Raw genomic sequence first — 16,166 nt, 5'->3', positions numbered from 1 at the left:
AGCCACAAGACCACTTGCCCTCAGCCCCTTGTTTGTGTGTGTGTGGAGTGCGTGTGCTCTCACACACACTGCAGGGTGGAGGGGTGTCCAGGGCAGGCACCTGAGTCGAGCTCCAAGGCAGGGGAGAGCTCGGTGGCACCTACACCCCTAGTCTGCCTTCTCTTTATCTCCTTTCATGCTTTTTCCCCCCCAGTTTTATTGATATAATTGACATACAGCGCTGTATAAGTTTAAGGTGTACAGCGTAACGATTTGACTTAGATGTATTACGAAATGATTATCACAACATGTTCAATTAACATCCATCATCTCACAGATATAAAATAAAAAACAAAAAAAATGTTTTCCTTGTGACGAGAACTCTTAAGAGAGCAAATCCTAACTTTCTTATACGTCATACAGCAGTGTTAGCTATAGTCATCACTTCGTACATTACTTCCTTAGTACTTATATATTTCATTGTTTTTTTTTTTTTTTTTTTTTTTTTACGGTGTGCGGGCCTCCCACTGTTGTGGCCTCTCCCGTTGCGGAGCACAGGCTCCAGATGCGCAGGCTCAGCGTCCATGGCGCACGGGCCAAGCCGCTCCGCGGCATGTGGGATCCTCCCGGACCGGGGCACGAACCCATGTCCCCTGCATCGGCAGGCGGACCCTCAACCACTGCGCCACCAGGGAAGCCCATTTCATTGTTTTTTAATTTTTATTTTTTTAACTTTTCATTTTATATTGGAGTCACAGTTGATTAACAATGTTGTGACAGTTTCAGGTTCACAGCACAGTGATTCAGTTATACACATGCTTTTGCTTTTTCCTGCTGTTTTTTCCCATCCTTCAGACCTCCTGGGGTCCTCCAAGCATACCTCTTAGCCATTTTGGAACCCAAGGGGTTCATCTGCTCCCACAGCCCCTTGGGCACTGGATCAGCAGCTCTGCATCAGGACGAGGGTGGCTGCGTCCACCCCCCGACCCCCAAAGCCTGGGAGTCGTCTAAACCCGCACCAATGGGATGCTCTGGGCAAGCCAGCTGAGATGAAAAAGAAGAGCAGCAGGACCCAAGCCCACCTGCAGCTCAAGGACTAGCGGCCAGGACCACCGACTCCAGGGGACCCAGCAGGCCCCAGGCTGGCACCATGTCCTCAGATCAGAGAGGGAGGAACACGTGGGGTGGGGAGAGCTCCCTCCCAGCCACGTGCCATGCCCGCAGCACAGCCTCCAAGCGCTGCACACATCTCTTCCCATCTCCCAACCCAGGTTCCAGTCACTCCCCTGGCGAATACATCCTTCCAGGAACACTGTCCAAGACCAAGCCCAGGAACTCGAGGGCCCCCCAAGGCCCCCTCCCCATCCTCTCATCGGAACCCGTTATCTCTCTTCAGATGCCCAAATGCTTTTCACCTTGTGACAGTTACTTGGTTCATTATTTGCCCGAAGCACATGGAGGCTGACTTACTTTAAGCCACGCCCCTGGCGGGCGGTCGGGGTGGGGGGAGTCTACATGCCTTCTGCCCACCCTGACCCACAGTCTTAAACGTGCTTCCACACTGCTTGGCACCAGTGTCCTAGCGCTCCTTCCTGAGGGCAGGGATCGTGCCTTCCTTCTCCCTTATGTCCCCTGGGGCAGAGCTGGGCACCCTGTAACTGCTTGTTGCAACACAGGTGAGCCCGATAGGAAAATCGGGATTACGAAACACAGACTGATTATACACTTTGCGAAAGGAGTTGCCAACAGTGTCTTTACACAGCACCACCCCCATCCCAGCCCCCGTGCGCTCAAGGCCTCACTCAACGCACAGGAAGCTCACCTGCCTTGCTTTCCCCGAGCACATGTTTGGTGAGGATGCTGCCGCTTCTGAGTGCCTACTGTGTTTCTCCCCGAGTGGCCGCTATCTGGCCCCCATCAGTGTGTGCCCAAGGCCAGCCTGTTTGCCCTGGCAACCAGGCTGTGGGCCCTGCCCCAGCTGGTGCTAGAGACCACCGAAGGGTTTGCAAAAAGCAGCATCTAGAAATGGGAGCATCCTGAGAAAGACGGCATGGAGACTGCCCTCCTGGGAGACAGTGGCCCTGGGCCTCGCCATCCAGGCCGTGGGGGAGAGTTTATCATCTGGGCCCAGAGAGCTCCTGGATTCACCCTCGACCCCAGAAACCAGCCCAAGCGGCCCAGGTCTGCCAAGCCACTCAGCTGGCTAAGGAACTCCAGGCTCCCGCACTGTGGCACTACCTGAAGAGCAAGCCCAAAGCTGGTTTCCAGCCAGGTTACTGGAGCCGTACAGGCCTGTAGGAGATGGCGAAGGACCCCATTAGATGAGAGGAAACGAGGCTGGCGGCACATCCGAGCAGGGCTCTGAGACGCGAAAAGACTTCCTGGAAAGGAAGCTCATCCTCACTTTTCTGGAAAGGACAGGGAGCAGGGCCTTCCAGGAGGAGCCCCGGTCACCTCTTCCCACCCCTTCATCCTCAATCTCATAACAAACTCTTTTGCCGACCCCAGTTCCAATCCTACCGGCTGCAAGAGCTAAGGAGATGCCCCCAGAAATCCTTACACAGGCAGACAGAAAAATGAATGTTTCCTAAACCAACTGCCTCTTGTAGACACCAAGCCATTTCACAAGCCTGCGTCCAGCCAACAATTAAAGGAACCAGCACACTGCACTAAAGGTCAGTCTTTAGGGACCCCAAGTACAGCAGACCATCACCCTTCCTGAACCCCCGGGCCACTGCCCTGGTGGCACAGTCACCTGTAGGGCTTTAAAACTACAAAAGCCAAGGTCTGAGCCGGACGTTCGATGTCTACAAAGAGACCCAGACCCGAGGCAATTATGCTCTCGGCCAGAGCGGGGAATCATCACCCAGAAGCCATGAACTTGCACCACCCAAAGGAGAGGCACATGTGGAAAGGCTACAGCTTTCACTGTGGGGTTCACTCCATGGCCACCCTGGGATGTCTCTGGGACATATCCCGAGTTGACTAAGCACAGAAGGGCTGCCCATGGAACAATACTGGGCAGCATCCACCCCAAATTCATGTCCACCCAGAACCTGTGAATGTGACCTTATTTGGAAATAGCGTCTTTGCAGATATGATCAAGTTAAGATAAGGTCATAGCAGACTAGGGAGGGCCCTGAATCCAACGACGGGTATTCTAATAAGAGGAGAGGGCACAGAGACACACGCACAGAGAAGAAGGCCACCAGAAGACAGAGCAGTGACTGGAGTGATGTGTCTACAAGCCAAGGGACACTAAAGACTGCTGGAGCCACCAGGGGTGGAACCGATTTTCCCTCAGAGCCTCCAGAAGGAACCTACACTGCTAACACCTTCATTTTGGATGTCAGGCCCCCTAAACTGGGAGAGAATCAATTCTCGCTGTTTGACGCCCCCCAGTTTGTGGTCACTTGTTACAGCAGCCATGGGAACCTAATGTAATGGGCTTTGTGGCGCGATCCTGTGGAACCTCTGAGCTGGGCTGGGGTTAAAATTTTGGCTCTACGTGATGACTAAGCCACAAACGCCAGCAGATGCAGGTGGCGGAGCGGGTAACGCGCGAAACAAGAGGGGGCCTCGGGGCATTCGGACACTGCTGCACCCTGACCTTTGCTGCCCTTGATCCAAACCCAAAGCAGAAACGGCCCCAGCGCTGCCTCAGCTGACACTGGGCAAGGATGGGAGTGGCTGGCTGGGCATTCTCTCCGTGCGGCCGAGGGGTGTGAGGTGGACCCAAGGCCCGACCCCTTCCTGCTCAGCCTCTGTGAACCAAGCCCTAGAGTCTCCTGAGCCACGGATTCCTTCTGAGCCTGGGCCTGATTCTGCCCTAGAAGCACAGCCTCTCTCTCCGCAAGGGGCCTGGACAGGCCTGGACTCCCAGGGGACACCGCATGCAAGGCCAATCCTGGCTCCGCCACTGGGAGGAGCCTCTCCTCCCCCCACCAGTCTTGCTGAGCAGCGAAGCCAAACTGGAGAACTTCCCCAGTTCGGGTTGTGTGGAAACCACTCTGCAAGCACACACCGTGCCCCAAGTGCAGGTGGCCTGAGCTACGTGAGGCGCACAGGTAGGGTCACCTGAAGACTTCCCGCGCCAGGCCAACAGCGGCAGCTCCAAGGGCCAACTGAAGCGTGGCCAGGAGCCGTGGGGAGTGTGGGGAGATCAGAGGGGCATGGCTGACAAGAGGAGAAACCCGGAGACCCTGCCTTTGAGTCTGCACAGGTGAGGGCAGCCCAGCCTCACCACAGCTGGCAAGAGGATGCACGGCTGGCAGCTGAGACTTAGTAGCAGAAAACAAACCTGTCAGGAGGTGAGAGTGAGCTGCAGAGGCCCACCTGCTGTGCACCCATCCTTTTGGTTAAACTGAACCTGCCCCAGGAAAACCTGGCTGACTGTCACCAGGGCAGTAGAGGCCTGCGAGTGCCAGAACTGGATGGAAACCTCCAGGGCCCAGCGGGTTCCTCCCATTTCTGCTGCATTCTCCCCACTTCTGTCTCCTGCCCCTCTGCTTATCAGAACAAATAGCTGGGCTCTCCTCCTTTCCTCGCTAGCTCCCATGTGTGGGGAGCAAGGGGTCCTGAGGGGAACAGATATTTGTCGGGCACCCTGAGCAGCCATACTACCTGCAACCTCCAGTCACCAAAGTCCCCAGCTTGTGTGGATGTCCTGAAAAAGCAGTCACCACTCAAGGACCCTCCTGCCTGTCCCTGTGTGCAATGCCTCCTGGGCAGGACATGGGAGGAGCCGGCCCTGGGGCTCTTTCCAGCTGCTCCACTGAGCCCTTGGGGAACCTGACCAGGGGAGGGAAGCTTCCATCCAGCCCCAGCCTAATCTGGTGAGCCCCACAGGCGGCTTGGTGGGAGAGGCCCAGGCAGCGCAGCTCTTCCCCACCCAGCTCCAAGCCCAGAGGAGCCCAAGTCCCATCTCACCTGTGAAAGTTTCTTCCTGGGGTCCCCGGTCCTTCAACCCACCGAGGTCGAGAGTCCCCCCACCCCCTAGGCTGTGTCCCGCACTCTCCCCGCTCCGCCCCCCCCTCCCCACCCCACCCCCCGCGCTGGCATCCCGGGGCCCTCCGCCTGCCAAAATCCAATCCGTTCCCTGGCTCCCTTTTCTGGGGCTGGAGCTGCAGCGGAATTTCGGTGGAATTTTGAGGTTGAGAAGCATCTCGGCAGAGAGGAAAATAAAGGAAGAGAAGGAAGGGGGTAAAAAGTACGATTTTGGCATCAACTTGCAGGATTCTAGAAGGCACCGAGGCCCCGGAGGCGGGCGCTGGGTCCCTCTGCAAGATGCGGGCGGGCGGGCGGGCGGGGCGCCGGCGAAACCTACGGGTCCAGCACGTCCCGTAGGGACGGTGGGCGCCGGGCCGGGGCGGGGTCGCCGTCCTTACCTACGTCTGCATTGCAAAACGCCTGTTGCGGGTGCACCGGGGAGCAGCTGCAGGCGTCGGTCGGGCGGAGCAACATCCCCAGCAGCAGGAGGCCGAGCACAAGCCGCAGGCTGCGGGCCGCGGCGCCCATGGCGGGCGGGGGGCGGGGGCGCGGGCTCGGGCTCCGGCTAGCCGCCGCCGCCTGGGCTCGGGGCGCTCCCCTCTCGCCGGCCGGGGCAGCGCGGGTCTGGGCGGCGCTCCGCGGCCGCGCCCTCCGCTCCGGCCCGCACACGCCGCACAAACTTTCTCGGCTCTTGGTCGCGGGGGCGATGAGGGGGCGCGGGGCGCGGCCGGCAGCGCGGAGACGAGAGCGGGCCGGGGGGCAGCGAACGAACGAGCGAACGAGAGAGCGAGCGAGCGCGCCGCGGGCCTGGTCTCCGATACTCAGCTGCCTTCTGTGGTTGTGTGCGCCGCGGGCGCGGGCCGAGCCGGCCTTTTATTGCTCTCCGAGGATTGTTGGGCTCCGCCCCCCAGTGGCGGGCGGCCAATGCCGGCTCCGGGAGCTCCCAGCCGCCTCCTCCCCGCTCGCCTCCCGCGCCTCCCGGCCCTCCCCCAAGCCCGGCTTTTGTTGTGTCCAGCCTGGCACCGCCGGGACCCGCCGCTGCGCACCTGGCTTCCTACCGTCCGGGACCGTACCCCGCAGCCTCCCAAATCTCCAGAGCTTGGGGGGGGGGGGGCGCTGCGGAGGATAGTGCCCAGTGGACCCTGACTCAGCACTTGGGACTCGCAGCCCACCCCTCCAGGGCACAGGCGGCCCACGCACCACCCCTTCCCCTCCAGCTTGGCACTGGAGATGTACACTGCCTGATTCCCTTCCACCCCTGGGGTCCCTGAGATTCTAGCCAGGGATTGAGGAAAAGGATGTGCGCTTTGGAGCAGGGGTCGTTCCCTGCCGTCCCTCTCCCAGGCCCCTTTGGCTGGGTGGCCTCCTGAAATTTACCGAGGATTCCTTTTTCAAATGGAGGCCTTAGAATTTTAAGTGCGCTTGGCCAGTAGAGTTGGAGGGGGAGGGGAGAGTGGTTACTATGAACAAAACAGGATTTTATATAAACTGGCCATATTTTTGACCAGCCAGCGGGGCGGGGGGTGGGGGCAGGAGCCCAGGAGACAGTAGGATCGGATGAAGGCATTTTCCGGGCTCTGCTCCCTTAGCCTACAAATGTGGGAGCTGAAGGACTTTTCCCAAAACAGTTCTGTGTTCCACGGTAGGGCAGAGGGTCTTAGAGGTGTGGATGGCACAGAAAGTGTGGCCCCTGGGGTCCCTGTCTACCTGTCTCTGAGCCCTCTCTGTGGTGGGCACTGTTACACATAAAGCCTCGTTCTTGCCAGCAGGATGTTTGTAATCTAGCCAGGGAGTTGTAAACTGAGAAAAATGACACAATTAAAGAATAATTGCCCGCTAAACTGTGTTGCTGACTTGAGATGTGAAACTGGGAAATACTGAAACAATGGAAAAACAGCTTCTTTCTGTTTATGCGTGCTTTGAAACAGACAACTTGAAGAAAAGTTAAATAGGCAGGGCAGTTATTTTTAGTACTCTAACAATTCCAAAGTCACTTTTTCGGCTTTTGTTTCTGTAAAATAAAGTCGTGTCATTTGTGAAATGCTAATTTTTTAAGCACAGTTAATTTGGAAAATTATCGCAAGTTGGCTGCCTGTAGCCTTTTCATTTCTTTCTTTCTTTGTTATTGCAAGTGGAACGAAATGCTCTTGAACTTTACAGAAGCTGAAATCAATTTGTCAGTTTATGAAAGAAACAAATATCTATCTTAGGGGCTCTCAGCCTTTCAGGCAAGATAGACACATAAATGATCAAGTATACCTGAGGGTGAGAAATACATTACAGGTAGGTTGATGATGGTGCAGAAGGGGTTAGGGGTCCACGCCAGGCACAGGGCAGGAAATGAGGGGCCTGGGCTGGCCTTCCTTCCTTCCTTCCATCAACAATGCTTACTTGAGCATCTGCAGTGGGCATTGTCCTGAGAGCTGGGCATTCAGGCCTCCACAGAACGGACAATGGTCCCTGGGCCAGTGGGTAGAAAGACTCCTGAGCTGGTGAAGGAGAAGAGAAGTGAGGGGAGAGGAGCCATGGAGGAGATTTTAGAGGGTCTGGGAGGGGACCGTGTTTTATTCTGAGGTCAGAGCTTCTGGAGGCTTTGGAGCAGAGGGGCGCAGCGGGCCCCTCTGAAAGGATGGAGCTCTGTGGTAGGATCGGCAGGAGTGAGGGCAGAGGGTTTACCTGTGACTCAGAGTTGCAGCAGCCCAGCCTCCTCGCTGGCCTTGCCAAGCCTCTGTCTCCCCATCCACAAAATGATGATAAAGTCCCCTTCCTAGTGGATTTCTGAGCATGGCTGAGCAGAGGCTCTAAAATCCGGTGCATGTGGTGGCTGCCATCAGGAGGCATTGAATGTTAAACGACTTTCACGAGGGCACAGCAGGTGAAGGGACAGAGCAGCTCCCGAAAGCTCACCCCACCCTGACCTGCCCAGCCATTTCACGGTGCCTGTGGCGGCCTTGGCTCCTGGGCGCCCCGCCTCATTGCCTCCTCGTCGTCCTCTGCCTGTGCTCCTAGTTAGAATCTTCCCATCTCAAAACCACGGGAACTGAGGCCCCAGGTGAGGAATCTACTGAAGACAAGAAGTACATTAGGATCTGACTACGGTGTCAACAGATGCCCTTTCACACGCTCTCTGCTCCACCGCCAAGAGGGCTCAGCAACTGGGGATGAATGTGGGGAGAGGGCCGCAGCTCTGACCTCTGCCCAAGGAGGGAGGTCAGGGTCAGGGCGCTCCTCGTGCAGGAAGAAGGAGGACCCGAAGGCTGATAGCTCTCTCCATGGGCTTCTCTCCTAACTAGCTTCCCGGACCTTGATCTTAGGGGGCAGGCTAACAGGGGAGCCATACGGGAGACCCCCGCCCAGCCCCCACGTGCATTCTGACCACAGCCTGCTGGACCTCGGCTTGTATCTGTGACTCCCGGCAGGACTCAGGACAGACAGGAGGGGGCAGCACCTGCCAGGCTGGCCGGGGAGGGGGGCTTCTAGGACCCTCAGATCACCACCCGCAACCCCTGGGGCCACTACTTCCCACCAGGAACGCCCACTTTGCCCCTGCCTCCTTCCCAAAGAGACTTGCTCAAGGCAGAGCCCAGCAGAGCTGTCAGCCGGTCCCACCCCTGTGGGAGCACACCTAGCAAACACATCCTGGGCTGGGCTTGGCAGCGTAAACGCTGTCCAGGGTCCTTCCTGCTCCTCTCAGGTAAACCGAGTCAGAGTGACCTCACCAGGCTCAGAGAGGAGGCCCTGTCCAGCCAGCACGAGGATAGGCATCAGAGACGCCTCTTCTCACTCGATTCGCTCTCCCAGTTTACCGAAGATCCATTTCCTCCTGAGCTTGGAGTGTTTTCTCCCTCGAGACAGCTGGAGCGGAGCTGAAGGCCTCACACTCCTTCCGGCAGGTTCCAGAGAGCCAGACGCTCTACAGTATGTAGTGTGAAAATCGGTCCCACAGGCTCGGGAATCTGGCCCCGAAAGAGTGGGCGTGTCTCGGGCCGGTCCGGGGTCGCGGGAGCTGGTGGCTGATGAGGGTGAGGGATGCGTCCCTGTGCCTGGCGGTTTGTCATGTGTGGCCCCCGGAGAGGAATGGGCAGCTGGCAACGGGGTCTTGATGCCCACCGCCACCCCCGTGTCGACTCCGGGCATCAGATTCCTGGCCACAGTAGGTGGCGGTGCCACACGCAGCCCAGACATCTGTCCCCAAAGTTCCTTGGGGGGGCTGTTTACCATAGGACATCCCAAAGGGGACAAGAAGGTGAATGAGAATGACCTGTGTGTGGCGTGAAGATGGGCTACGGGTCACTGCACAGTCAACATGAACATCTTTGTGATCAGCCGTGGACACTCTAAAGGACGTTTCGATTTTTGTTTCATTTCATTAATTTCATTATGAATCCTCTTCCGCTGGGCCAGCTTCTCAGCCTCGGCACTGCTGACCTTGGGGCCAGACCTTTCTCTGGTGGGGCCGTCCTCTGCACAGCGGGGCTGTCCTGTGCATGGCGGGGGTATTGAGCAATAACCCTGGTATCTACCCCCTAGATGCTAACAGCATCTTCCCCCCAATTTGCACAACCAAACTGTCCTCAGACATTGCTAATGTCCCCTGGGTGGCAAAACTTCCCTAGCTGATAACCCCTAACTAGGGAAATTGATAAAAATCGTTGGTCTTGAGACCAAATGCAGATATAAACAACAAGGTTCCGTTTCTGTAGGGCAAATAGTAATGCGTAGGGAGGGTCCCTGTACCCACGTATCACCCAGAGAACAGGCTGGGAGATGGTGCTCTGTCCATACTGGTTCCCATGGGAGAGAGGGAAGGCAAGAAATAGTATAAAGATTGTTGTTTAAGAAGTGCCCATGGAAATTCCCTGGCAAGTCCAGTGGTTAGGACTCCACGTTCTTACTGCTGAGGGCCTGGGTTCCATCCCTGGTCGGGGAACTAAGATCCCACAAGCCACACGGCCAAAATAATTAATAATAATAATAATGTGTGCATGAGCATACAGCATGCGTGATAGTCCATTTATGGGAAATTACACATATGCAGGGATGCAGACGGATGTATGAACAGGTGTTCACCAAAAAGTTCATTGCATGTCTCCGGGTGACGGGGACTTAGGTGATGAGATAGATGTCATATCCTGCTCCTCGTGTGGGGAAAGCAATTTCAGATGACGGTCCAACCCTAAAATGGACAGCACTTGGGGCAGAAATATGGCCATTTCTCTACGTTTCCGGTACGTCACTACTAAAGCCTGCCCTGGCTGCAGCTCTTTCTAGGCATTTATTCTCCAAAGCTCCCGCCCCGTCCTCTACACTGCTTTTGGCTCACGCCTCCCATTGGGGTTTCTTTGGCTGCGCCTGTGGCTATACTTTATGCCATCCCATAAAGCATCTTTAAGAAGGCAGGACCTGGCCTCTCTCCTTCACTCCCTGTCAATCCCCCTTCCTCCCCTCCCAGGCAGGTCCCCTCTGGGCAAAGGCAGCCTTGAGCCAGGGCACACCCCTTGCAAACCTGCCTGTGTCTTAATTCCCCGCTCCCCACTATGCAGAGCACAGCCTTCGCAAACCGGGCAGCGTACTCACACCACCCATGCTGCTCTGATCCATTCTAGAGTGACTCCAGAAAGAAAGGAGGGAGGGAGGGAGGGAGGCTGTCCTGGGGGTGAACAGAAAGCCCATGAAGTAAGTTGTTGGCTTGAAGACACTGCCGCATCTGAAGTATCCAGAGCAGACAGCCTAGACCGGCAGCACGTAAACACTTCCTCCAGGGAGGCGGCTCTGGCACAGCCGTGGTTTCATCCCTGGGCCGGGAAGCCTTTTCAGATCTTGCTTCCCATGGACTCTCAGATGGCACTGCCTCTGCTCCCTGTGGCTGCGTTTTGCCTCCCTGTGACTCAGAAGGGACTCCAGTACTGCAAGGGAGGGCACGTCCCTCCTTCCCGTAGCGAGGGAGGGCCGGGGAGCCGCTCCTGCACAGGCTGTGCCCCAGAAGTCCACACCCCGGAGCTGTGCTTTTCTCCTCCGGTTCCCCACCTGTCTGCCTCTCAGCTCTCCCTGAACTGGGCTCTTCCCAGAGCCCCCCGTAGGCTTCATTTACATGGAAAACAAAGGACTATGAGAGACAGCAGGCAGTGGCTCGCTTTGGGGCACTGCTCTGCATTTGCTCGTGCCCAGGCCACTTCCTTCTGGCCCTGGGCATGCGGTCACGTGCTTCCTCGCATGGGCGGGTTAGGGAGGAGGGCCAGCGAGCAGAGATGGGACCAGTTCTTCTCCATCCCTGACTTTCTCCCGGAAGCAGCCACAGCTGGCATTCCGGGGACCAGGGGCTGGCCAGGAGCGAGGGGCGGGACAGCTGGGGGACTGGCTGCCCAGCTCAGCAGGGGATGGTTGGGGCTGAGTTTTCGTGGTTTCAGGTTCGCCTCCCTGCAAGCCAGAGGCAGGAGGCTCAGGTTTCCCGCCCCGCCATCCTGCCCTTCCTTTGGTGTTGGGAGTGATGGCCCATGGCCATGATGTCATCGCCTAATCCAAACAGAAGGGGGGCTGGTTTGGCGGCTCTGGCTGGCTTCCCATGCTGAGTGCAGCAGTAAATTTCATTTCAAGGCTATGATTAGGACTATGCCCAAGAATTTCCTCTCTCTCTCCTTCCTCTCCCCAATCCCATTTTCCTTTCTGTGCTCCTGCCTTGTCTTCTCTCCCCCTTGCCCCCCGCCCCTGCCCCGCCCCGGTCTCTCTTCTCTGGGAATGCCTCAGGTTCTCAGCGAGGTCAGCATGTGGTCAGCAACACCAAGCTCCTTCCAACCCCAATCCGGTTTCTTGTCACCTTCAGATTCCAACCTGTCTCACTCCCTCCCTCTGTGACGAGCTTCGGAGCAAACGGATGAGGTCCCAGCCCCTGGAGGTCATCCACGGGAGTCCGGGGTGAGGGCGAGGGGACAGAATGCCTAAAGGCCCTCGTTCAACCTTGAGCTGAACTGCCAGACAAGACGGAGAGCGGCGCATGGGTGGCTCTGGTCCCCAACAAAGAGATCAGAAGGCAACGAACAGAGCCAGGAGGAAGGCGAGGAGAGGCCCGGCTCCCTGAAAAGTGATTCATCAGGTCCTCACCGCCATTTCCAGCTGCTCTCTGGAGTTGTGGGCCTGGCTCGTTGACTCTCAGTTTTTGGCACTCCCACTCTCTCCTCAGCTACGAGATAGCAGCCCAACTCCACAGGCAAGAGGGGCCAAAAGACAGTGGCTCACCCTCTGGGACCCCATGTCCCCAGGCCTGCCCAGCCCCTGGTAGAAGTGGGATCACGTGTGCAGTCCTGCCCCAAATCCCACTGCTTCTCTCCTTGTCCTGCACAGCCCCAGTTCTGCCCAGGCATTCCCTGGCCCGGGAACAAGGCCAACACCCAGTCACTGCTGGAGGTGACTTGCATCCTCCAGCATAGGCTCCCCTGACAGGTGTCATCTGACCACAGAGCCCGGTCGCCTGGATGCCCACAGGGAAGGCAACAGGGGCTGGGTGGGCTGCGTCTCTCAGCACCCAGGCAGGCTGAGCTTCCTGAAGACACAGAGGGTGCCCTGGGTCCCCCTCGGCACTCCCCATCGAGTTGGGCTGTGGTCTGACTCCTTAGGCCAGGTAGTCAGGTGTCCCAGGTGTGGCCTCCTGGCTGGCGAGTAGCCCCCTGTCCCCCCCACCCCAGCCCGCCACCAGGCATATCGCTCTCCAGCGCTCCTTCCCCGCTGAGCCTGGACGTGGCCTCAGAGCCTTCCTCGCCGAGACCCAGGAGCCAGCCCAGACAGCCGAAGGGGGCTCGTGATTGATTTCCCTCCCAGGGAGGTTGCCGGCTGGGGTGGTGTGGAGAGCGGGCCGCCCTAGGGAGGGGTAGAGATGGAAACTGCCCTTCTGTGGCCCGTTTACCTGGAATTCTCAGACCCCTTGCGTTTTCTCACACGGGTTACTTGTCTTCATGTCTGCCTTCCCCGAGACTCCCGACTTCTTAAGGTTATAGCTCACTTGTTTACTCATTCATTCATTCATTCGACAAGTTTGTATTGGGCCCCAGCTGTGTGTCAGGCATGTGCAGGTGCTGGGGATGTGGATGGAACAAAAACAGCCCCTTTCCTGCTAGAGCACGATCCACCTTTTAGTAGAAATACAGGCAGAGACAATGGCAAAGTGTGTTGGGGGCCAGACAAGGAGCAAGGGCACCGGCGAGGTCCGGATGGCCTGGGGTGGAGACCTGGAGGTTGGTCAGAATGATTCAGATAAGGTGGGAGCACTGTTCTAGGCAGAAGGACCCAGAGGTAGGAGGACGCAGGAGCTGCAGGAGGGGCCTGTCAGCTGAGCGCAGAGCTGGGTGGGGGCAGGGCGGATCTGGACGACATGAGGGGTGGGAGTCGGAGACAGGCAGCAGCTGTCCGTGGTGACTCACTGCTGAGCAGTGATTGGAAACACATGTCCCGCGGAGCGGCACATTCATTACTCACAGCCGAGGGTTCTTGGACAACATGGGAGTCAAGAGGGAGACTGCTGGGGAGGGAGAGTGGTCGGCAGGGCCAGGGAGGGGCTCCGGGCTCCCTCATGGTCGGTGCCCACCGTCTGCACCTTGACATCCTTTGCCGAACGCTCCTCAACTCTGGCTGAGTTCCTACTCGATACGTTAAAAACAACCTTTTCATTATGAGAACTTCCAGACATATTCACATGGAGAGAGAACAGCGTAATGTTCACCCATGTCCCAATGCCCAGCTTCGAAAATGATCAACTCATCCAATCTTCTTTCATCAACACATGCCCCAATGGACGATTTGGAAGCAAATCCCAGACATTGTATGTAGTTCCTCTGTAAACATCGGAAGAACATTTCTGTTGAAGGTCTACTTTCTCTTTTTCCGGGTAGAGAACCACACTAACTTCATTTTATGAGGGTTTCTCAGAAGATCTTTTCTCCTCTTTGGGCTAAACCTGCTCCCCAGAATCAGATAAACCAGGGTTTATCCTCCAACACCAGCTGTGTGACTCGTGCCCCATGGCTTAACCTCTCCGGTCTCTGCTTCCTCATTTGGAAAATGGGTTCCTGCTGGTAGTGCCTTCTACAGGAGCTCGCAGGAAGGCGTCCAGCACATGGCAGGTCTCGGATGATATTGGTGATGAGGGCTCCAAGAAACAAAGCAGATCCCACAGCCAGGAGGCTGCTGGGGCCAGGATTCAAACCCTAATCTGCCAGGCTGCAAAACCTGTTACTTTTTCATACCTTAGGCATGGTAGGCATGCCCAATCAGCGTGTCTTTTTTTTTTTTTTTTTTTTTGGGTATGCGGGCCTCTCACTGCTGTGGCCTCTCCCGTTGCGGAGCACAGGCTCCTGACGCGCAGACCTGGTGGCCATGGCTCACGGGCCCAGCCGCTGGACCGGGGCACGAACCTGTGTCCCCTGCATCGGCAGGCGGACTCTCAACCACTGCGCCGCCAGGGAAGCCCTCAGCATGCTTTTGAGGATCCACTGAACCAAGGTTGCCAGTGACTTTTGGTCATGATCTGGAAGGTCCCTCTGCCCTGAAACTCCTTCCCCTTGGAACAGGGTTGGGGGAGATGCCCAGTAGCAGGGAAGCAGTTTCTTCAAGAACTCAAGGCCCTTGGGAATGAGCAGCAAATGGGACCTCAGCCAATGGGAGGGGAGAGGGATGAGAAGAGGGCGTCTCCCTCCACCTGAAGGTAGGCTCAGATCTTCCCACCTGGGAACAGGTACTCTCAACGTAACCCTGAATCTATGGGTTGTAAGGAATAAATACCCAGATGAGACAGGTTGGCTAAAGTGGGCTTTCTTCAAAGGATGTAGCCTCTGAACGTCTGGAATCTGGAGAACCCTCAGGCCTACTTTATTCCTCTTGTTCTTCTCACTCCTCCGAATGGCTCATCTCAACTACCTGCTGGTCTCTCTGTCTCCTTTCTCTCCTCGGATTTCTCTGCGTTTTCACAGCCCAGCCTGGCTGCCTTTTTATCCAGAGCATTCTTATGAGAGCAGATCCAATGGGCCAGCTGGGGTCAGGTGACTACCCACTCCTGGCTCAACGGCTATGGCCGCTGGTACCAACTGGGTAGTCAGAGCCTGGGGTCTGAAGGACAGGCTGGCCCAGGAGGGGAACAGGAAGGGACACCTCTCTGTAGTGAGGGCAGGGCCCCCACAGAGAGACACTCGGGTGGGCGGACAGTTGGGCCCTTGACTGCCCACCCATGAGACTCTCACACCCTTTGAACCCTTCAGCATTCGGAGAAGGCAGTCAGGGTCTGGGCCCAGGATGATGGCTCTGTGCCATCAGCTTGGGAGAGGTTGGCTCCAGCAGAAGAATCCTGTGGGGCTGCACCTCCCAGGCCTTGTTATTGCTCACACCTTGATGGGGCAAAGAGCCCTATTCAAGGCTGTGAGGTCAGAACCCTGGCCTTGTCTTTGACCGTGTCTCCTGGCAGCGGTGGAGGACAGCAGCCGCTCCAGGCTCGGACGTCGCCTGGAAGGCATGTCTGGGGCTGCTACTCTCTAACTGACTGCCAGAGAAAATATTTTTTGCAGGTTCCTCGTGAGCTGAGAATGGAAACGCAACACCCAGCAGGATGAGTGGGGGAGGGAGGCCTGCCTTTCTCCGAGAATCGGGAAGACACCTGGGGATGGCATTACCCAGGCACTGCTGGGATGGCAGGTCCTTGGTGGCCAGGAGGGGCCCAGGTGAGCAGAGTGGCCAAGGGTGGGGAAGCCCAGGACCAGGGCAGATGATGGGGTTGTTAGAAAAGTGTGTGCTCTAAAAAGGCAAATGAGATGAGTCAGGCTGAACTGAAGGGCTCTAGCTTAAAATACACAAACAGGAAAACAAACAAAAAAACTTCTAAAAAGTACAGAATTCAGCCTGAGTTTTGAAAGTTCAAATAAACAAAGAAAAAATATCTAATCAATACTCATACAGAGAGAACCGATGTTAGTATTTTGGCATCTATCACCCATTCTTTACGTGCAGGTATATATGAACACTTATGTAGCAAGTAATATTGTATGTTCTATTTTGTAGCTGCCTTATTTTAAACCCAGGAAGGTATCATGAACATCTTTCCATGTAATTAAATATTTTCCTGCAATACTATTTTAAACATCTGCATGGCATTCTGATGTAGGCTCTGCCCGGGAGGCAAGATGAAGTTGCCAATGGCAATGCCAGGCTTGATGGTCCCTATA

The 16,166-nt window shown here is 56.5% G+C and overlaps 1 protein-coding gene across 1 annotated transcript in view; it reads right to left on the bottom strand.

The window, feature by feature from the left end:
• TIMP2 (TIMP metallopeptidase inhibitor 2) overlaps window positions 1–5,826 on the bottom strand; it is a 51,013-nt gene extending 45,187 nt beyond the window's left edge. Inside the window, exon 1 of the mRNA XM_033846976.2 lies at window positions 5,367–5,826. Within this exon, the coding sequence (XP_033702867.1) occupies window positions 5,367–5,496 (130 nt within the window). The 5' untranslated portion in view covers window positions 5,497–5,826. The remainder of the gene's footprint in view (window positions 1–5,366) is intronic.
• Window positions 5,827–16,166: the final 10,340 nt, after the last annotated feature.

This window comes from Tursiops truncatus, chromosome 20, assembly GCF_011762595.2.
Source record: "Tursiops truncatus isolate mTurTru1 chromosome 20, mTurTru1.mat.Y, whole genome shotgun sequence".
Lineage (NCBI taxonomy): Eukaryota > Metazoa > Chordata > Mammalia > Artiodactyla > Delphinidae > Tursiops > Tursiops truncatus.
Note: the sequence above shows the minus strand (reverse complement) of the source record. Positions and strands in the feature narration are given on the sequence as shown.